This window comes from Amblyraja radiata, chromosome 3 (assembly GCF_010909765.2).
Source record: "Amblyraja radiata isolate CabotCenter1 chromosome 3, sAmbRad1.1.pri, whole genome shotgun sequence".
Classification (NCBI taxonomy): Eukaryota; Metazoa; Chordata; class Chondrichthyes; order Rajiformes; family Rajidae; genus Amblyraja; species Amblyraja radiata.
In genome coordinates this window covers 104981005-105003347 of record NC_045958.1, presented here as the reverse complement: position 1 = coordinate 105003347, position 22343 = coordinate 104981005, and the positions used below count along the sequence as shown (strand labels likewise).

The 22343-nt window shown below is 49.3% G+C and overlaps 1 protein-coding gene across 2 annotated transcripts in view; it reads left to right on the top strand.

Annotated features, from left to right (window-relative positions):
- Nucleotides 1–22343, top strand: part of dab2 (DAB adaptor protein 2) — a 61604-nt gene that overhangs the window by 5996 nt on the left and 33265 nt on the right. For both annotated transcript variants that reach the window (XM_033018502.1, XM_033018501.1), the window contains exon 2: nucleotides 15534–15697. In XM_033018502.1, coding sequence (XP_032874393.1) covers nucleotides 15619–15697 — 79 coding nt within the window. In that variant the 5' untranslated portion in view covers nucleotides 15534–15618. The remainder of the gene's footprint in view (nucleotides 1–15533; nucleotides 15698–22343) is intronic.

The window sequence follows — 22343 nt, the reverse complement described above, 5'->3', positions numbered from 1 at the left end:
GGGAGACTGACAAAAACCTCCGGGAACCGCACGGAAACCTTGGGTGGGGTGCAAAATCTCCAGAGGTTTCCTAACTGGGACAGGGGCATAACTCAACGGGACAGGCAGCATCTCTGGAGAGAAGGAATGGGTGACGTTTCGGGTCGAGACCCTTCTTCAGGCTGAGTTACTCCAGCATTTTGTGTCTACCTTTGATTTGAACCAGCATCTGCAGTTTTTTCCATCACAGTTTCTTCACAGCTGTTATCAGGCAACTGAATCATCCTCTCACCAACTAGAGAGCGGTCCTGACCTCCCATCTACCTCATTGGACTATCCTTAATCGGACTTTATGTTGCACTAAGTACAGTTATTCACTTCAACCTGTGTCTGTACACTGTGGACGGCTAAGTTGTAATCATGTGTTGCCTTTCCACTGATTGGATAGCACGCAACAAAAAGGTTTCGCACTGTTCCTCAGTACACGTGACTTTGAACTAAACGGATTGTTTTCTGAACGGAGCGCTGGAAAGTGAGGGGAGACTTTTTTTCCCTGAATGGAAATATCAAATACCGCAGGGCATAGGTGTTAGATGAGAGGGGGAAAAGTTTTTAAGTAAATTTGCGGGACATATTTTTAGAGGGTGGCACTCCTGGGTCTGGTGGAAGCTGATATTATAATGTCATTTAACAGGCTTTCAGGTCAGTGTATGGATATGCAGGGTATGGAAGGATATGGACTTCGTGCAGACACACAAGTTAGTCTTGGCATCATGTTCGGCACAGACATTGTGGGCAGAAGGGCCTGTTCCTGTTCCTGTGCTGTTCATAAGTTATAGGGGCAGAATTAGGCCATTTGGCCAACTCAGTTGCTCCGCCATTCAATTGTGGCTGATCTATCTTTTCTTCTCAGCTCCATTCTCCTGCCTTCTCTCCATAACCCCTCACACCCGCACTAGTCAAGAATTTGTCAGTCTCTGCCTTAATGACTTGGCCTCCACAGCCGTCTGTGGCAATGAATTCCACAGATTCACCACCCTCTGACTAGAGAAATTCCTAATTTCCTTTCCAAAGGAACGTCCTGTTATTCTGAGGCTGTGACCTCTGGTCCTAGACTCTCCCACTAGTGGAAACATCCTCTCCACATCCACTCTATCCAGGCCTTTCACTATTCGGTAAGTTTCAATGAGGTCCCCCCCCCCCCCACTCATCCTTCTAAACTCCAGCTAGTACAGACCCAGTGCCGACAAACGCTCATCGTGTGTTCACCCACTCATTCCTGGTCTGGGTTAACCTGTCTAAAGGCACGAGGAACTGCAGATGCTGGAACCTTGAGTAGAACATAAAGTGCTGGAGGAATTTGGCTGGCCAGGTTGCATTAAGATAGACTAGGACTAACTAACAATCTCGGCACCAAGGTTTCCTGGAGAGGGCATCCCTCTTGTTTCTTGTAGTCAATAAGAAAGACCTCTTGCCTGGGGCATGCCTATTAGTCCATTGATGAGTGGGCCCGTCACCAGTGCGTTCAGCTGTGACAGCACATGGAATCTCATAGTTCCTTGTAAGTGTCATCACAGGTAGATAAGGTGATCCAAAAGGCTTCTGGCACATTGGCCAGGATTTGGGAGGTCGTGTCACAATTGCATGAAACACCGGTGAGGCCGCGTTTAGAGTATTGTGTTCAGTTCTGGGCACCGTGTTATAGGAAAATATGTTGTCAAGCTGGAAAGGGTGCGGAGAAGATTTACGAGGATGCTGCCAGGACTAGAGGGTGTGAGCTATAGGGAGAGGTTGAGTAGGCTGGGTCTCTATTCCATGGAGTGCAGGAGGTTGAGGGGAGATCTTATAGAGGTGTACAAGATCATGAGAGGAATAGATCAGGTAGATGCGCAGAGTCTTGCCCAGATTAGGGGAATCAAGGACCAGAGGACATGGGTTTAAGGTGAAGGGGGAAAGATTTAATAGGAATCTGAAGAGTAACTTTTTCACATAAAGGGTGGTGGGTGTATGGAACGAGCTGCCCGAGGAGGTAAATGAGGCAGGGACTATTGCAACGCTTAAGAAACGCATAGATGGGTACATGGGTAGGACAGGTTTAGAGGGATGTGGGCCAAACACAGGCAGGTGGGACTAGTGTAGATGGGCTGAAGGGCCAGTTTCCATGCTGTAAGATGACTCTTTGATTTGTGTTGTATATTGGGAGTGATTCTAGTCGACCAATGTGGTTTTGGAGAGGGTGCAGAGGTGGTCTACCAGGATGCTGCCTGGATTGGAAGGTATTAACTAGGGGAGTTGGATCTTTTGCTCTGGAGTATCATAGACTGAGGGGAGACCAGATAGTTTATACAATTGAGAGGCATAAATGTGGGAGACAGTCTTCTTCTTCTGTCACATGTCTTTTAGACAAGCAGCTCCGTTGAGGCGAGCGAGCGAGGCCAACGTTTCATCGTTCAGGTCAAACAGACCTCGTCCACCATTCGGTGGCCAACCGGTGTTTGGGGTAACTGGTGACTATGTGCTCCACTGTCTGTGTTGGGTCCCCACACTCGCAGGAGGCGCTGTCCACGAGGCCCCACCTCTTCATCACTACTCCATAGCGTCCGACGCCTGTCCTCATGCGGTTGAGGGTTGTCCACTGCTTTCGAGGCAGGTCCTGGCCAGGGACGTCCATGGGGTCATTGATGTAATGGTGTAGCCTGAATGGTTCCGCTGACTTCCACTGGTCTCTCCATCTCGCCTTGACCCAGGCGGCCCTGGAAGCGTCAGCTGGTGTTGTGCAGAGCAGCTCTTGGGCTTGCGTGGCAAAGGGGCGCCGTGACTCGAGGCGCAAACGTCGCGGTGTCTCTGTGACGGTCTGATGGAGGAGGTGGGAGTCACTGGTCTGTGCCTTTCGAGAGAGGGCCAGCGTGGCTGCTTCTCGTCTGATGTTGGCCGGGGCGATGCCAGCGAGGACGGGCAGTTGGTTTACTGGGGTGGCTCGTAGGCATCCGGAGACTGTCAGAACCTCTTTTCCCTTGGTGGACATCTCAGACTAGAGGGCATAGTTGCAGGTGAGATGGGAAAAGTTTAAAGGACATGTGCGGGACAAATATTTTTGGAGGGTGAACAGCTGTGAACACAGTGCCGGGGCTGATGGTGGAGCCAGATACGAGAGTGCCCTTTTAGACATTTATGGATATGCAGGACAAGGAGGGACGTGGATTTTGTGCAGGCAGTTCAGAGTTGTTAATCGAGCCAGTCGTGCAGCATAAACAAACAGGCCCTTCAGCCCAACTTGCCCACACCGGCCAACATGTCCCATCTACACTAGACCCACCCACCCTGCGTTTGGCCCATATCCCACCAATGAGGAGGAGGACTGAACTTTGGTGCCTTCCCTCACAGTGGGAAACTTTGATTCCGCTGTGTGGGGATGTCTATGTTAAAGTCTATCATGTGTTGTGCTCTTTATTTTATTCGTATGGCTGTATGGTGACCACAAATTTCACTGTACCAATTGGTGCATGTGACAAATAAATGTCTCTTGAATCTATCCTATCCATGTACCTGTCTAGCTGTTTCTTAAACGTTGGGGTAGTCCCTGCCTCAACCACCTCCTCCGGCAGCTTGTTCCATACACCCACCACCCTTTGTGTGAAAAATTATCCCTTGGGTTCCTATTAAATCCTTCCCCCCACCCACCCACCCCTCCCCCCCTCACTTTTAACCTGTCCTCTGGTCCTCGATTCCCCTACTCTGGGCAAGAGACTCTGTGCATCTACCTGATCTATTCCTCTCATGAATTTTTACACCTCTATAAGATCACCCCTCATCATCCTACGCTCCAAGGAATAGAGTCCCAGCCGACTCAACCTCTCCCTACAGCTCAGACCCTCGAGTCCTGGCAACATCCTCGTAAATCTTCTCCGCACCCTTTCTAGCTTGACAACATATTTTCTATAACATGGTGCCCGGAACTGAACACAACACTCAATACCTGACCACGGTTGGTCTTGGCATTATGTGCAGCACAGACATTGTGGGCTGAAGGGCCTGTGCTGTACTAAGGCTATTCCCTTTGGCAGATACAGAGGCTCCAGTGAAGCTTCTCCATGGCTGTATCACAGGCAAAAGGTGTGGATTTAGTTTAGTTTAGAGATACAGCGCGGAGAGAGGCCCTTCAGCCCTTTGAGTCCGCGCCGACCAGCGATCCCTGCATATTAACAATATCCTGCACAGACTGGGGACAATTTACATTTGCACCAAGCCATGAACTAACCTACAAACCTGTACGTCTTTGGATTGTGGGAGGAAAGCAAAGATCTTGGATAAAACCCACGCAGGTCGCGGGGAGAACGTACAAACTCCATACAGACAGCACCCATGGTCGGGATCGAACCCGGGTCTCCGGTGCTGTAAGCGCTGGAAGGCAGCGACTCTGCCACTGTGCCACCGTGACAATTGTCGGCATCATCCTCTGAGCAGTTAGGGAATCCTTGATCCTTGTCTGATTGGGAGTGTGTGTGTGTGTCTCTCTCTCTCTTTCTCTCTCTCTCTCTCTCTCAGGATGAGACTGTCATTGGGGAATCTCTTCTCAAGTGCTTTGTGTGGAAAAGCCTGATGCAGCTTGTACAGAGCATGTAGTCTAAATGATTATCGCATCTTGGAGAACACGTTGATATACCATGGTCTACTAAGCCAGTCGGAATCCTAAATTACACAGGGGCTTTGTGGACACTGGAGTTATTCTCCACAATATCTCGGCTGTGGATCTGAATGTCACTTGCCGGTCTGTTGCTCTGGGAACCTGTGTAACTTTTACGTTGGAAATAGAAAACAGAACGGGTCATTTGTCTCCTGCCTGATCGACCTTTTGAGATATTGTCTGATGTTGTACCAGTGTCACTCTGCTGTGGTACAACAGCCCCTTCTCTCCCCCCCTTCTCTCCCCTTCCCCCCCCCCCTTTCTTCCCCCCTTCTCCCCCCCCCCTTCTCTTCCCCCCCCTTCTCTCCCCCCCTTCTCTCTCCTCCCCCCCTTCTCTCTCCTCCCCCACCCCTTCTCTCCCCCCCTCTCCCCCCCTTCTCTCCCCCCCTTCTCTCCCCTCCACTCCTTCTCCCCCCCCTTCTCTCCCCCCCTTCTATCCCCCCTTCTCTCCCCCCTTCTCTCCCCCCCCTTCTCTCCCCCCCTTCTCTCACCCCCCCCTTCTCTCCCCCCCCTTCTCTCCCCCCCTTCTCTCCCCCCCTTCTCTCCCCTTGTTTCTCCCCTTCTCTCCCCCCCTTCACTCCCCCCCATTCTCTCCCCCCCCTTCTCTCCCCCCCCCTTCTCTCCACCCCCCACTTCTCTCCCCCCCCCTTTCTCCCCCCCCCTTCTTTCCTCACCCCCATTCTCTCCCCCCCTTCTCTCCCCCCCTTCTCTCCCCCCTTCTCTCCCCCACCTTACTCCTCCCCCCCCTTCTCTCCCCCCCCTTCTCTCCCCCCCTTCTCTCCCCCCCTTCTCCCCCCCCCTTCTCCCCCCGCCCTTCTCTCTCCCAGTCTCTCCCCCCGCCTTCTCTCCCCCCCCAGTTCTCTCGACATCCCCCCCTTCTCTCCCCCCTTCTCTCCCCCCCCTTCTCACTCCCCGCCCCATTCTCTCCCCCCCTTCTCTCCCCCCCAATTCTCTCTCCCCTCCCTTCTCTCCCCCCCCTCTCTCCCGCCCCCTTCTCTCGCCTCCCCGCCTTCTCTCCACCCACCCCTTCTCTTCCCCCCCCTTTTCACCCCCTTCTTTCCCTTCCCCCACCTTCACCTCCTCTTTTAAAGGACTTACGTGACCCCATCTTAATTCCAGCGCCAACCTTCCTGTTCATCGCGGTGTGTGCCTGTATCACATTGGCTTTGCATAGTGTGAATTTCACTCAGACAGCGCGTCCCCGCTTGCCCTGTCCCCCGCCTGCATAACTGGCTGGTGAAGAAAGTGATGTGTGTGTGTGTGTGTGTGTGTGTGTGTGTGTGTGTGTTGCCGGCAGTAGCCTGAAAAAACAGCTAAGTGGGACAGACTCATCACAGCGCCAGAGACCTGGGATCCATCCCGACTACAGGTGCTGTCTGTGCGGAGTTTTACGTTCTCCTCGCGACCGCGTGGGGTTTGTTCCGATCTTCGGTTCCCTCCCACATTCCAAAGACGCACAGGGTTGTAGGCTAATTGGCTTGGTATAAATTTAAATTGTCCCTAGTGTGTGTAGGATAGTGTTAATGTGTGGGGATCGCTGGTCAGTGTGGACTCGGTGGGCCGAAGGGCCTGTTTCCGTGCTGTGATCTCCAAACTAAACTCAGCGGATCGGGCAGCATCTCTGGAGAACATGGACGTGATGTTTTGGGTCGGGATCCTTCAGCCCTAACCATAGGGATTTCCTGATCTGCTTATTTACACTGAACCCATTAATTTTGTGGTGATCGCTTGTTCTAGACCTGTGGACACTTCAAGGAACACCTTGTGAAGGTACTAAGGTCTCCTTTTTCTTGCCTCGTGAGGTCTTTGGAAGCTGTGTTTTGTTCATCGTTCGTCATCCTTTGACTTCTGAACTTCCCCGATCCTTGTTTTGCTGTTCTTTGACATATTCACCTCTAATGCAATGTGATCCTGGGACTCCAGCTGTTTTCTGGCATACTATCCAAGTACTATTCTGGCTTCAAAGCTTCATGACTTGCAACTATAAATAAGCCATTCTTGATGATGTTGTACTTTCTCCCAGTCCAACTTTGCCAAGGCCTTTGTGGTTTTTGCTCTGTTTAGATTCAAAGACATGGTTCAGTATCAATTGAATCTCTTTCATAATCAATTGGCTACCAAATGTTCTTAAACTACCAATCATTAACTTGTACAACCTAGGGTTTAGTTTAGAGATTTGGCGTGGAAACAGGCCCTTCGGCCCACCGTGTCCGCGCTGACCGTGCTACAAGGTTAGTTCCCGGGATGGCGGGACTGTCATATGCTGAGAGAATGGAGCAGCTGGGCTTGTACTCTCTGGAGTTTAGAAGGATGAGAGGGTATCTCATTGAAACATATAAGATTGTTAAGGGTTTGGACACGCTAGAGGCAGGAAACATGTTCCTGATGTTTGGGTAGTCCAGAACCAGGGGCCACAGTTTAAGAATAAGGAGTAAGCCATTTAGAACGGAGACGAGGAAACACTTTTTCCTCACAGAGAGTGGTGAGTCTGTGGAATTCTCTGCCTCAGAGGGCGGTGGAGGCAGGTTCTCTGGATGCTTTCAGGATTGAACCCGGGTCTCTGGCGCTGTGAGGCAGCAACTCTACCGCTGCGCCACTTTGGGATGTTGCATTCCACAGTTTAAAATAACCTCCACTTTGGAGCTGTTTATAGAATTTTGGCGCTTGCCTCCAACTATTAAACGTTTGATTTCCTGCGTCTTGTAACCCCAGCCATGGCCCATTCGCCTATGTGATGTTTTCCTCAAACGACGTGTTCTCTGGAATTTCAATTCTATAATTTCTCGCCGAGGCTGGTGGAAGATGCAGATAGTAATATTTAGGAAGCTTTTTAGATAGGCTCATGGATCATGTGCAGGCAGAGGAGGTTAGTATCGTGTTCAGCACGGACACTGTGGGCCGAAGGGCCTGTTCTCGGCCCTTCATTGCACAGTGGATTTGTTTAACCTGGTGTGTTCAGCTTTCCGCTGCTGTAACTAATCCAGTGATCGACTTCTCAATGAAAGTCAACTTCTGAAATCGGTGTGCGTAAACTTTGTTTAATTTTGTCTACCTGGTCGTAAATATTTTGGTCTGGAGAGTCAGCGTGGAGACAGGCCCTTTGGCCCACATGTGTCCTTGCCGACCAGCAGTCACCTGTGTACCCTAGTTCTGCCCTACACACCAGGGACAGTTTACAGAAATCCATTAACCTACAAACCTGCACGTCTTTGGGATGTGGGAGCGCCCGGAGGAAACCCACGCAGGTTACGGGGAGAACGTGCAAACTCCACACAAAGTTAGCACCCATGGTTGGGATTGAACCCGGGTCTCTGGTGCTGTGCGGCAGCATCTCTGCCGCTGCACCACTTTATTTTGAGAAATGAATAATTTCAGCCACTTTAATATTCAATGAATGACTTGGTCTAGATTAGCAATGGAACCTTTTGAGTTTACATCTGAGATGCAGCATGGGAATGGGCCCTTACGATACAATAGAACTGTATTTATCCCAGGAGGGATATTGATGAATGAGTCCACGTCAACCATCGATCTCCCGTTCACACTAATTCTGTGACGTTGGATGTTGGGTGATGTGTGAATGGCCATCCACACTTCAGTAGAAGTTGCGATCACTGTCGTACGCAGCATTGTAAGGCACCGTGCCTGTTGATGTTTTCAACAATGATGATGATGATTGAGACTTGTGGATATGCAGGGAACGGAGAGATATGGATCTGGGAGGTGAGATTGGTTTAACTTGGAATAATTTACAGCACAGACATTGAGGGCTGAAGGGCCTGTTCCTGAACTGTTCTGTTTATTTGATGTTCTAGTAAACATGTACCACCTTCCAGCACCTAATCAGATCGTTTGAGCTGAGGGGAATATATTGATTTGGAACCCGAGGGGCAATATTTTCAGAGGATGGTGTGTGTATGGAACTTGCTGCCAGGGGAGGTAGTTCAAATGACAAGGTTTGGGGCCCTTGAGGGTGCATAGGAAAAGTTGAGAGGGATGTGGGCCAAACACAGGCGGGTGTGACTGGCGTAGATGAGGCATAGGGTGTTGGGTGCCAGACTTGGACAATGGCTACCCTCGAATACAAGGATTCAGTCCAAGCTGCACATTTAGCCTGTTGTTAATGTACAACCGGACAGAGTGGTTACTGGGGTAACCTACGGTGGACTTGAACCTCCTGTGTCCTCTCGTGTGTGTGTGTGTGTGTTTTGTAGATTAGAGCCTTCAGTTTTCAAGTAATTGCATTGTACCGTTGAGAGGTTTGAGTCCTCTACCCTGGGCTGTCAAAAACTGCATGGTCACAAGTCGCAAGAGCAAAATTAAGCCATTCGACCCATCAAGTCTACTCCCCAATTCAGTCATAGCTGATCTGCCTTTCCCTCTCAACCACATTCTCCCCGTAACCTTTGACACCCTTAATAATCAAGTATCCGTCCACTTTATCCATGTCCCTCGTTATCTTCGACACCAAAAGTCGCCCCTCAGCCTCCTACGCTCCGAAGAGAAATAGTCCCAGCCTCAAAGCAAGTGCATCATTGGTATGTTAGAGAGGACATACCTGAACATCTACAGGTGTACAGTAGAGAGCATATTGACGGGTTGCTTCACCGCCCGGTTTGGCAACTTGAACGCCCAGGAGCGGAGAAAACTGCAAAAAGTTGTCAACACTGCCCGGTCCATCGCCGGCTCTGACCTCCCCACCATCGAAGGGATTTATCGAAGTCGCTGCCTCAAAAAGGCAGGCAGCATCATCAGGGACCCACACCACCCTGGCCACGCACTCGTACAGGAGCCTAACAACTAACGTCCAGACAACTTCTTCCCTACAGCCATTTGGCTATTAAACACTGCAACCTCCAATAAGCTATGAAATACATAGACTATTGTCATTAATGCACTATTATTGTTTGTTTTATTGTGTGTGTGTGTGTGTGTGTATATACACACACACATATATACATATATATATATATACACACTCACATACATGTGTGTGTATATGTATATATATATATACTAGACCAAGTGCAGACCCCTTGGGTCTGTTCCCCCAACGTGCGGTTGTGGGGGGGGGGGGGGGAGGTGGCATGCAGCGTCACAATTTTTCTCACATTTATAATAGACAATAAGTGCAGGAGTAGGCCATTCGGCCATTCGAGTCAGCACCGCCATTCAATGTGATCATGGTTGATCATCCCCAATCAGTACCCCGTTCCTGCCTTCTCCCTGACTCCGCTATTTATAAGAGCCCTATCCAGCTCACTCTTGAAAGCATCATATTGTTTACAGTGTACTACATTTACATATTGTGTTGTGCTGCTGTAAGTAAGAATGTCATTGTTCTATCTGGGACACATGACGATAAAACACTCTTGACTCTTATACTGAAAACAACAATGGAATCCGTACTTGCGGCAGCGTAACGGGTCAGCAAGCACGGTACGCATAGATGACATAAGTAACAAAAGTTCAATAACCTGAAACAAAATAGGTGCAACATAAAAGCCTGAAGTCTTCAATGTCACCAAGGTGGATCGTAGTTCACTGTTTGGATCCGTGTTTAAGAGCTTGATGGTTGTTGGGAAGAAGCTGCTCCCGATCCTGGATGTTGGGATTTCCTGCAACATCCTTCCCGTAGCATGGTGACCAAACATGGGGAGAAGGCAGGCACGGGTTATTGATTGGGGACGATCAGCCATGATCACAATGAAAGGCCGTGCTGGCTCAAAGGGCGGAAAGGCTTCCTCCTGCACCTATTGTCTATGTTTCTTTGTAATGTTGGGGAAGAGACTGCGTTCACCCTATCTACTCCCTTCATGATTTTATCCACCTCTAAGACTGCCTCCTGGGCTCCAAGTGATGACGTCCTAGCCTGCCATCTAGTCCTGGCAACATCCTCAAATCTTCTCTGCGCTCTTTCCAGCTTTCCTGTAGCACGGCGACCAAAACTCAACTCAATACTCCCAAATGCAGCCTCACCAACATCTTCTACATCTGTATCATAATATCCCAACAGTATGCTTGATGCCCTAACTGGCGAAAGACAGCCAGTGCTCACTACCGTCCGAGATATTGAGCAGTGCAGGAGTGGACCTCTGGTGAGCCCCCAGTGCTTTGATTAAGATGTATGGGGGTTGGGGGAAGAACGGTGACAGGAAGGTGACGGGCGGTCACGGTGGTGCAGCGGTAGAGTTGCTGCCTTACAGCGAATGCAGCACCGGATACCCGGATTCGATCCCGACTGCGGGTGCTGTCTGTAGGGAGTTTGTACGTTCTCCACGTGACCTGCCTGGGTTTCATCCGAGATCTTCGGCTTCCTCCCACACTCCAAAGACGTGCAGGTTTGTAGGTTAATTGGCTTGGTAAATGTAAAAACTGTCCCTCGTGGATGTGGGATGGTGTTAATGTGCGGGGATCGCTGGTCGGCACGGACCCGGTGGGCCGAAGGGCCTGTTTCCGCGCTGTATCTAAACTAACCTAAACTATGAGATGGCAGACCCTGGCATCTGGAGGGGTGAAGGTGATTGCCCAAGAGAATTCAATGTTCATATTGTAGGGGTTGTAAGTTACCCAAGCAGAATAAGGTGCTGTTCCTCCAGTTTGTGTGTGGCCTTGCTCTAGTTGTGGAGGTGGCCCAGGACAGAAAGGTCAGTACGCGAACAGGAATGAAAACTGGTTAGGAACCAGAAGATCCAGCAGGCCTTCGGTGGACTGAGACAAAGTATTTGGCAAATCAGGCAAAAAATGCTGGAGTAACTCAGCGAATCAGGCAACGTCTCTGGCGAGAAGGAATGGTTGAGGTTTCGGGTCGAGACCCTTCTTCAGTCTGATCATGACTCTATCCCTTGCCCTATAACTGACCCTGTGATCTGGCAATATGTAGTTTTGTAAAACCATCCACTTATTCCTGAAGGGTGATGCAGCAATACTGCTCCAACCCCCCCCCCCCCCCCCCCCCCCACGGTTTCAAACCTATAATTTACAAACTTCCTCTGTGGGACTATTTTAGCGATGACTAAAACTAAGCTCTGGACGAACTCTGAGTGATTCTCAAGGTCGGGGCAAAATTCATGGCCCTTGAATTTTTGCAATAGGTCTAGCCTTGAGATATTATCAAGATGCTGGCTTTTAAAGATGAGATTTTGTTTTTGACACAAGTGGACTCTGAACAGAGAGGACTATTATTATCCCAGGTGTAGATGCCTGGGATGGTAGTTAGTGCAGTAGTTAGTGACGTTCCTGACCGGGACACGGTGGCGCAGCGGTAGAGTTGCTGCCTCGCAGCACCAGAGACCCGGGTTCGATCCCGACTACGGGTGCTGTCCGTACGGAGTTTGTACGTTCTCCCCGTGACCTGCGTGGGTTTTCTCCGACATCTTCTGTTTCCTCTCGCACTCCAAAGACGTACAGGTTTGTAGGTTAACTGGCCTGGTGCAAAAATGTCAATTGTCCCCAGTGTGCGTGTGCGCAGGATAGTGTTAGTGTGCGGGGATCGCTGGTCGGCGCGGACTCGGTGGGCCGAAGGGCCTGTCCCCGTGCTGTATCTCTAAACTAAAACTACTCACTGTGACTGGCCTCTGATGCAGTCAACACAATCCAGTCATCTCGATCTCTCACTAATGGGTGTCCCGAGTTAATGTTTCTACAGTTTAGGAGCTAATGTTTTAACTCTTGATTAGTTTAACCTTTGAACACCACCCTTGGCTCTTGCTGCCCCTGGCTTGCGTCTCATTCCTGTCACAGTCAGCAGTGGGATTGCAGCTGGTAAGCACCACTCAGTTTGTAGAGGCGAGGAACTGCAGACGCTGGCTTACAAAAAAAAAGACACAGAGTGCTGGAGTAACTCAGCGGGTCAGGAAGCATCTCCAGAGAAAATGATTCTGGGAATGGTTGGGTTAGCATATGATGAGCGATTGTCGGCACTGGGCCTGTACTCGCTGGAGTTTAGAAGAATGAGAGGGGGACATCATTGAAACTTACCCAATAGTGAAAGGCCTGGATAGAGTGGATGTGGAGAGGATGTTTCCACTAGTGGGAGAGTCTAGGACCAGAGGCCTGAGCCTTAGAACAAAAGGACGTACCTTTAGAAAGGAGATGGGAAGGAATTTCTTTAGCCAGAGGGTTGTGAATCTGTGGAATTCATTGCCACAGACGACTGTGGAGGCCAAGTCAATGGGTATTTTTAAAGCAGCGTTTAATAGGTTCTTGATTAGTACGGGCATCAAAGGTTGTAGGGAGACGGCAGGAGAGTGGGGTTGGGAGAGAATGATACCTCAACCATGAGTGAATGGTAGAATAGACTCAATGGGCCAAACGGCCTAATTCTGCTCCAATGAACTTAATATTATGAACTTAATTTGGAGACTCGCAAACTGAAGAGACTATGGGACTGGATTAGGAGAATTGGGAGGGTCCTGACCGAAAATCACCTATCCGTGTTCTCCAGAGATGCTCCCTAAGCTGTGGAGTCACTCCAGCACTTTTTTTTTTTAGTAAACCAGCATCTGCAGTTCCTTGTTTTGTACTTGGAGACTTGGATGTTATCTCGTGGGCCAAGTGTTTTGAGTTTTCTTTTTTTTTTTAAACGTTCTCAGTCTTTTACCACTGAGACTCCATAGCTCCCTGAAAGTGGCATTGCGGACAAGTCTTATAGTATACTTGCCTTCACTGTTCGGGATATTGAGTATAAAGGGCCTGTCCCACTTAGGCAAATTTTTTTTTTGGCGATGACTAGGCTGTCGCCACATGGTTGCCGGGGTGTCGCCTGTATGGTTGTGAGTAGTCCCCTCAGTCACCCAAATAGTTGTAGCGTCTCTCTGGTCGCCATTGGATTTTGAAATGTTCAAAACATTTTGGAGACCGTGGGCTTGTCGTAGCTTGACTTCTCCTGACGTAGGTGCTGTCGTAGGTTGTTGTCAGGATGGAGTACGTTGTCTCCAGGTGACGTGGGTTGTCGTCGGTGCTGACCAGTGAATTCCATTGTCGTAGTCGCCGGCAGTAGCCTAAACAATCGCCTAAGTGGGACAGGCCCATTAGTCCAGTCACCGGTTTTTCGCTGACCTGCTACGACTATGACGGTCCTGGCAGTCGCCTAAAAAGATCGCCTAGTGGGACAGGCCCTTAAAAGTCAGGAAGTCATGATGCAGCTGTATAGGACTTTGGTTAGACCACATTTGGAGTATCGTGTGCAGTTCTGGGCTCCCCATTCCAGGAAGGATGGGGAGATCCTTGCATCAAAGGCTGAGTTGAGAGCTGATAGAACACATGCAATATGAGCTATTGATGGGGTAGGCAGACCTTTCTCCGCAGATACCAAAGACAAGAGAGCATTGATGAAGCTGAGAGGAATAACGCTTAAAAGATGCACAGGGCAAGTTGTTCACTTTAAACAGAATAGTGGGTGCCTGGAACGTGCTGCCAGGGTTGGCGGTGGAGGCTGATACAATGGTGGTGTTTAAGAGGCTTTTAGCGAGGTACATGGATTTGTGTCATGTGCCAGAAAGATTCGTTTAACTTCTTGAGTTGAGGTGGGATGTGGTGAAGAAGTCTGGTTTGAACTTGACTATGGGTGCTGAAAAAAAAAAAATTGTCTTTAGAGATACTGTGCAGAAACAGGCCCTTCGGCCCACCGCGTCTGTGCTGACCAACGATCACCCCGTACACTAACACTATCCTGCACACTGGGGACAATTTACAATTTTACCAAAGCTAATTTGAGGAATGACATTCTTTGAGGGAGTGCAGCGTAAGTTTACAAGGTTAATTCCCGGGATGGCGGGACTGTCATATGCTGAGGGAATGGAGCAGCTGGGCTTGTACACTCTGGAGTTTAGAAGGATGAGAGGATATCTCATTGAAACTTATAAGATTATTAAGGGTTTGGACACGCTAGAGGCAGGAAACATGTTCCCGATGTTGGGGGAGTCCAGAACCAGGGGCCACAGTTTAAGAATAAGGGGTAAGCCATTTAGAACGGAGACGAGGAAACACTTTTTCTCACAGCGAGTTTTGAGTCTGTGGAATTCTCTGCCTCAGAGGGCGGTGGAGGCAGGTTCTCTGGATACTTTCAAGAGAGAGCTAGATAGGGCTCTTAAAAATAGCGGAGTCAGGAGATATGGGGAGAAGGCAGGAACGGGGTACTGATTGGGGATGATCAGCCATGATCACATTGAATGGCGGTGCTGGCTCAAAGGGCCAAATGGCCTACTTATTGTCTATTGTCGATTGCCTATTGTCTAATTAGCCTACCAAATTGTGCACCTTTGTAGTGCGGGAGGAAACCAGAGCACCCGGAGAACGCCCACACTGTCATGGGGAGAACATGCAAACTCCATGCAGGCAGAACCCGTAGTTGGGATTAAACCCTGGTCTCTGGTGCTGTAAGGCAGCAACTCTACCACTGTGCTGGGATTGAGAGGGATATGGACCAAATGCAGGCAAATGGGATCAATTTGGATGGGGCATCTTGGTTGGCGTGGGCAAGTTGAGTCGAAGGGCCTGTTTGTGCTGTAGACTCTCTCTCTACTTGGGCCAATTCCGCCAACTCTAGACACGTGGCACGGTGGCGCAGCGGTCGTGCTACTGCCTCACAGCGCCAGAGACCCAGGTTCAATCCTGACTACGGGTGCTGTCTGCACGGAGCTTGTACGTTCTCCCCGTGACCTGCGTGTGTTTTCTCTGAGATCTTCGGTTTCCTCCCACACTCCACAGACGTACAGGTTTGTAGGTTACTTGGCTTGGTGTAATTGTAAAGTGTGTAGGCTGGTGTGCAGGGATCGCTGGTCGGTGCGGACTCGGTGGGCCTGTTTCCGCGCTGTATCTCAAAACTAAACTAAACTCACTGACCCGGCTGCTAACCTTCCTTCCCTAGGTTGGATGCTGTGAGCTGAGGTCCTCTCCCAGTTCCAGACCAGCTGTCTCCCTGCACCTTGTGTCCTCCACATCCAGAGAACAACATGTCTGACCCCGTCGAGGTCAGTCCCACTCAATCTGAGACATCGCCCTCAAAAGCATCTAAAAAGGACAAAAAAAAAGGTAAGAAACTCTGTAGACAGACACAAAATGCTGGAGTAACTCAGCGGGACAGGCAGCATCTCTGGAGAGAAGGAATGGTTGACGTTTCGGGTCAAGACCCTTCTTCAGACTGAGAGTCGGGGGAGGGGGAGACAAAGATATGGAAGGGGAAGATGTGAAAATGATACATCAAAGAGGATGAGGTTCAATGAGAATGTAGAATAGGTCGTTTTTAGCCAGGAGAAGATGATAATGAAGCATCCAGAGATAACATTTAGCTTGGAAAATGGTCAGACTGGTCCGAGAACTCGGGCAGGGGTGGGGAACCTTTTCATGTTGGACTGCCGCATTAAGTTAGCTGTAATCTAATAAGGCCGCATCCAAGAAACTTCAATTAGATATACTTCAAAATGGACATTATTTTGTAAAAATCTAACTCCTATGTACTAACTTCAAGAAAAAATTGTTAATTCTAAAGTAAACTAACATTTAAATGACTTTGTTGTGACTGCTTTTTGTGGGAAAGCATTTGAATATTTGGTTGCAACATGGAGGGTCGCAGTTTCAGCTGATCTTCTAGATGGGTATCCGTCATTTGTGACCTTAAGGGCGTCTTGATTTGGGTTAGGTAGGAGAATGTAGATTCGCAGCGATAAGTGGTTGAAAAGCAAGAAAGCATTTTTCGTGCATGTCAAAGTTAACGTACATTCTAGAGTCGCATTAGAAATAAATCGTGAGCAGAACAGGTGTTAAAATAGACCTCATGACTTACTAATGTTTTAATTGTGGCCGTCAGTCAGGGAGGATTATTTTGTTGAAACTTCTTTTACTCTTTGGTATTTTAAATACGTTCATTTTAAGATTAAAATAAAAGTAATAAAAGACGACCAAAAACACATTAATAAAAATAAAAGGATTTGTTCGACAACATTTTGATTTATTCAAAAGGCCGCACTTAATGGCCTAGAATGCTGCATGCGACCTTAAGGCAGCAGGTTCCCCACCCCTGAACTAGGGTGCGAGAGGGATGGAGAGAGAGGGAAAGCTAGGGTTACTTGAAGTTAGAGAAGTCGATATTCATACCATCCAAGCAAAATATGAGGTGCTGTTCCTCCAATTTGCATTGGGCCTCGCTCTGGCAAGGCTGTTTTACTGACACTAGCTCTTAGTGGTGGTCTAGATCGGATCAACTCATCCATGTTAGAAGTTGCGCTGAGTTTGATTCCTCTCCTGGTGATCTTCAGGCAATGAGGGGAATGGATAGGGTGATCGCATACCCTCTTTCCTAGGGTATTTGAATCAAGTACAGGGCGTCACGGTGGCGCAGCGGTAGAGTTGCCGCCTTACAGTGCTTGAAGCGCCCGAGACCCGGGTTCGATCCCGACTACGGGTGCTTGTCTGTACGTAGTTTGTTCGTTCTCCCCGTGACCTGCGTGGGTTTTCTCCAGGATCTTCGGGTTTCCTCCCACACTCCAAAGACATACAGTCTAATTGGCTTGGAATAAGTGTAAATTGTCCCGACTGTGCGTGGGACAGTGTTAATGTGCGGGATCGCTGGTCGGTGTGGACTCGGTTGGCCGAAGGAACAGTTTCCACGCGCTGTTAAGAATTATCTAAACTAAACTAAACTGGAGGACACGGGGCTTGTGAGAGTGGGCAGATTTAATAGGAACCTGAGGGGCACACGGTTTTTCAGAGGATGCTGGGTGCATGGAATATGCTGCAAGAGGATGTAGTTGAGGCACTAGGACAGTACATGGATAGGAAAGAAGGATTTGGACCAAATCTGGGCAAATGGGACTAGGATGGTCTGTATTGGTCAGCATGGGTAAGATGGAACGAAGGGTCTGTTTCCATGCTGGATGCCTAACTATATGCCTGGACTATGTCCGGAAAAGGGGCAGGCAGCCGGCTCGGGCAGAGCCCTCTTCCGCCTGGCACCATGACTCGCGGATGGCCAGGCCCAGGAGCAACCCAACCAGGACACGTTGTACATCTCTTCCATGGTGGGGCGGTCAGTACCTAGAAGATTGTTTTCCCAGTGAACTTGCAGGAGTAGCTGCTTGAAAAGCCTTTCCTTTGGCTGAGGTTTGGCCTTGTCTCTGGCCAGCTGAGGCTTCCACAAGGGCTGGTGATCTCCATGGTAACGCAGGGAGAGGGGTTGCTGTTGGCAAGTTCCCACATTGGATAGCACTTTGAAGCCCTGACACAAATAGAGCACAGAACTGTACAGCACAGGAACAGGCCCTTCGGCCCACAGTGTTTGTGCTGTACATGATGCCAAGACCAACACTTATTGGCCTGCACATGATCCATATCCCTCCATTCCCTGCATATCCATGTGCCTATCCTAAAACCTCTTAAACACCACTATCCTATCTGCCCCCACCACCACCCCTGGCATATACACCAATATGTATATGTTTAAAAAAATGCCCCAAGCATTTCCTTTAAACTTTTCCCCCCATCACCTTAAAATTACGCCCCCTGGTATATGATATGTCCATTGTGGGAAAATAGGTTCTGACTATAGGTTCAGTTTTGGTCCCCTAATTTGAGGAAGGACATTCTTGCTATTGAGGGAGTGCAGCGTAGGTTTACAAGGTTGATTCCCGGGATGGCAGGGCAGTCAGATGCTGAGAGAATGGAGCAGCTGGCCTTGTACACTCTGGAGTTTAGAAGGATGGGAGGCTATCTTATTGAAACATATAAGATTGTTAGGGGTTTGGACATGCTAGAGGCAGGAAACATGTTCCTGATGTTGGGGGAGTCCAGAACCAGGGGCCACAGTTTAAGAATAAGGAGTAACCCATTTAGAACAGAGATGAGGAAACACTTTTTCTCATAGAGAGTGGTGAGTCTGTGGAATTCTCTGCCTCAGAGGGAGGCGGGCTCTCTGGATGCTTTCAAGAGAGAGCTAGATAGAGCTCTTAAAAATAGTGGAGTCAGGGGATATGGGGAGAAGGCAGTCTATTGTCTATTGTCTATTGACTTGGGGTCTGAAGAAGGGTCTCAACCCGAAACGTCACCTATTCCTTTTCTCCAGAGATGCTGTCTGTCCCGCTGAGTTAAGGGCCTGTCCCACATGGCCATCATTCGCGCGCCATTTACGCGACCTGTTAGCGTGTGGGTAGCGTGTGGGTAGCGTGGGGATGGGCGCATGGATTGGTGTGGAGGAGTGTGGAATTCGTCCTGCTAGAAAACTTCGCGCGCCAACGGCCTGTCGCGTAACTGACGGCCAAAGTGGGAGAGGCCCAAGACCCTGGCGCGACGCAACGTCTCACCTCCAACAGCAGCAGAAGCAGGCAAACAATCGCCGAACTCAGCCTGGGGCTCACGGCCATTGCTGTCCGGATCCGCCTCCACTCTTACTCCCAGAGCGGGGCCAAGAAAATTGAAGATAGACACAAAATGCTGGAGTAACTCAGCGGGACCGGCAACATCTCTGGAGAGAAGCAATGGGTGACTTTTCGGGTCGAGACCCTTCTTCAGACTGAAGAAGAGTCTCGACCCGAAACATCAGGCATTCTTTCTCTCCAGAGATGCTGCCGGTCCCGCTGAGTTACTCCTGCATTTTGTGTCTATCTTCAAATGACGTCACGCGCTCCAGAAGGCTGTGCGGACGCATGATGACACGCGTAACCGTCACGCGTCAGTCACTACTGGCCTGTCGCGTAAATGACGGCCAAGTGGGACAGGCCCTTTACACCAGAGTTCCGTGTCTATCTTCGATTTAAACCAGCATCCGCAGTTCCTTCCTACACAATAGGTTCTGACTGTCTACCCTATCCATGCCTCTCATAATTTGATGTACATTTATCCGGTCTCCCTACAACCTCTGGCGCTCCAGAGAAAACGATCCCAGTCTGTCCAACCTCTCCCTGTAGCTAATCCCCTCCAATTCAGGCATCATCCTGGTGAACTTCCTCTGCACCCTCTCCAAAGCCCCCTCATCCTTCCTGTAATGGGGTGAATCTGGTGCCTCGGACAAACCTGGCCATGAGTACACTCTCCTTAAAGCCCTGTCCCACGGTACGAGTTCATTCGAAGAGTTCTCCCGAGTTTGCCCTGATTCGAACTCGGAGATTTACGGTAATGGCCGCTCGTCGGTACTCGGGGCTCTCGTGGACATTTTTCATCATGTTGAAAAATCTTCACGAGTCTTCCCGTGCTTATCTGCCGTTAGCGAGTCTTCCCGAGTACTTGCCGTTAGCGTTACGAGCCGCTAAGAGACGTCCCCGAGCTCCGACGTACCCTATACGTTCATTCTCCGTGCTTAGCACGAGTTTGATTTTTTTTTAAACTCGTGAGAGCTCTTGGAATGAACTCGTACCGTGGGACAGGGCTATTTATCATCTATTCTTTGAATTAACAAGCCAAGTCGGGGCGAGGGATGTTTTCTTTGATTTGTGGAAGCTTCCTAGTTTGGTATTTGAATTCCATTGGGCCAGAACTCCGTCAGATGTGGACGCTACACTTGATCTTGCACAGCCAGCAAGTACCATGGATTCACATGAAACCAATTAATTGGTTTGGTATCAATGCAAAATTGTCTCTACTGTGTGTAGGGTGGTGTTAGTGTGCGGGGATCACTGGTCAGTGTGGACTCGGTGGGCCGAAAGAAACCAAAGGCCCCAGAACCTGAGGTACAAGTTTACCAGGAGGTGGTGGGCATATGGAACAAGGTGTCGGGGGAGACAAGTTCTATTACTGATGGCAGCACGGTGGAGCAGCGGTAGAGTTGCTGCCTCACAGCGCCAGAGACCCAGATTCGATCCTGACTATGGGTGCTGTCTGTGCGGAGTTTGTACGTTCTCCCCGTGACCTGCATGGGTTTTTTTCCGAGATCTTCGGTTTCCTCCCACACTCCAAAGACGTACAGGTTTGTAGGTTAATTAGCTTGGTAAAATGCAACAAAAATTTTTTTGCTTGCGTGCGTAGGATAGTGCTAATGTGTGCGGGGATCGCTGGTCGGTTCGGACTCAGGTTCTGTGTCTGTGCTGTATCTCTAAATTAAACTAAACTGCATTAAAAAAAACATTTATTTTACTTTTTTATTGTCACTTGTACTGAGGAAATTAAATAACTTTTTTGTTGCCTGCTATCCAGTCAGCAAAAAGACTATACAAGATTATAATCAAGCCGTCCACAGTGTACAAGGGCATAACGTTTAGTGCAAGGTAATGAGCAATTAAAGATAGTCCGATGATCTCAAATGAGGTACATAGTACGTCAGGATGGCAAGATGGTTCAGGTGCCTGATAACAGTTGGGTAGAAACTGTTCCTAAATCTGGAGGTGTGCATTTTCATAATTCTGTATCCCTTTCCTGATGGGAGAGGGGAGAAGAGAGAGTGACCGGGGTGAGACTGGTCCTTGATTATGCTGCTGGCCTCGCCAAGGCAGCGTGAAGTGTAGACGGAGTCAATGGAAGGGAAGTTGGTTTGCGCTTGGGTAGTTTACACCCCAGTGGTATGAACATTGACTTCTCTAACTTCAGATAGCCCTTGTTTTCCCTCTCGTTCCCCCCTCTTCCCCTTCCCAGTTCTCCCACGAGTCTTACTGGCTCCACCTACATTCTATCTCTGTCCTGCCTCTGACATCAATCTGAAGAAGGGTCTCGACCCGAAACGTCGCCCATTCCTTCTCTCCAGAGATGCTGCCTGTCCCGCTGAGTTACTCTAGCATTTTGTTTCTATCTTCGATTTAAACCAGCATCTGTAGTTCCTTCTTACACGGGTTGGTTTGCGTGATGGTCTGGGCTGGGTCCACAATTTCTTGCGCCCTTGGAACGGGTACATAGCTAGGAATCGTGTCTGGGGAACGCGCAGACTGCACACCAGGGTCGCTGGGTCTGGGGAGCATGGATCGACTGGCAGTCATTCGTGCCGTTGTCGTCTGGCGCTTGTTTTGGCTGTGACTAAACCACTCATCCCTGTGAGACTTTCTGCTGCTGTTGCAACGTGTAAATTCCTGGTCTTTGGCTTGTTTGACCTCTTCAGGTTGCGCAAGTTAATGGCAGCTGGTAAATCACTGACTTTTGGACAAAGTTCCCGTTGTAAACTTTTCAGTAACACCTGCAGGTATGCTGTGACTGTCCTCTGTCTGTGCTCAGTGATGGTCACACTGCTACAGGAAGGATGTCGTTCAGCTGGAAAGAATGTGGAAAAGATTATCGAGGATGGTGCCAGGACTCGAGGGCCTGAGCTATAGGGAGATGTCGGGCAGGCGATGACATAGAAACATAGATAATAGGTGCAGGAGTAGGCCATTCGGCCCTTCGAGCCTGCACCGCCATTCAATATGATCATGGCTGATCATCCAACTCAGTATCCTGTACCTGCCTTCTCTCCATACCCCCTGATCCCTTTAGCCACAAGGGCCACATCTAACTCCCTCTTAAATATAGCCAATGAACTGGCCTCAACTACCTTTTGTGGCAGAGAATTCCAGAGATTCACCACTCTCTGTGTGAAAAATGTTTTTCTCATCTCGGTCCTAAAAGATTTCCCCCTTATCCTTAAACTGTGACCCCTTGTTCTGGACTTCCCCAACATTGGGAACAATCTTCCTGCATCTAGCCTGTCCAACCCCTTAAGAATTTTGTAAGTTTCTATAAGATCCCCCCTCAATCTTCTAAATTCTAGTGAGTACAAGGCGAGTCTATC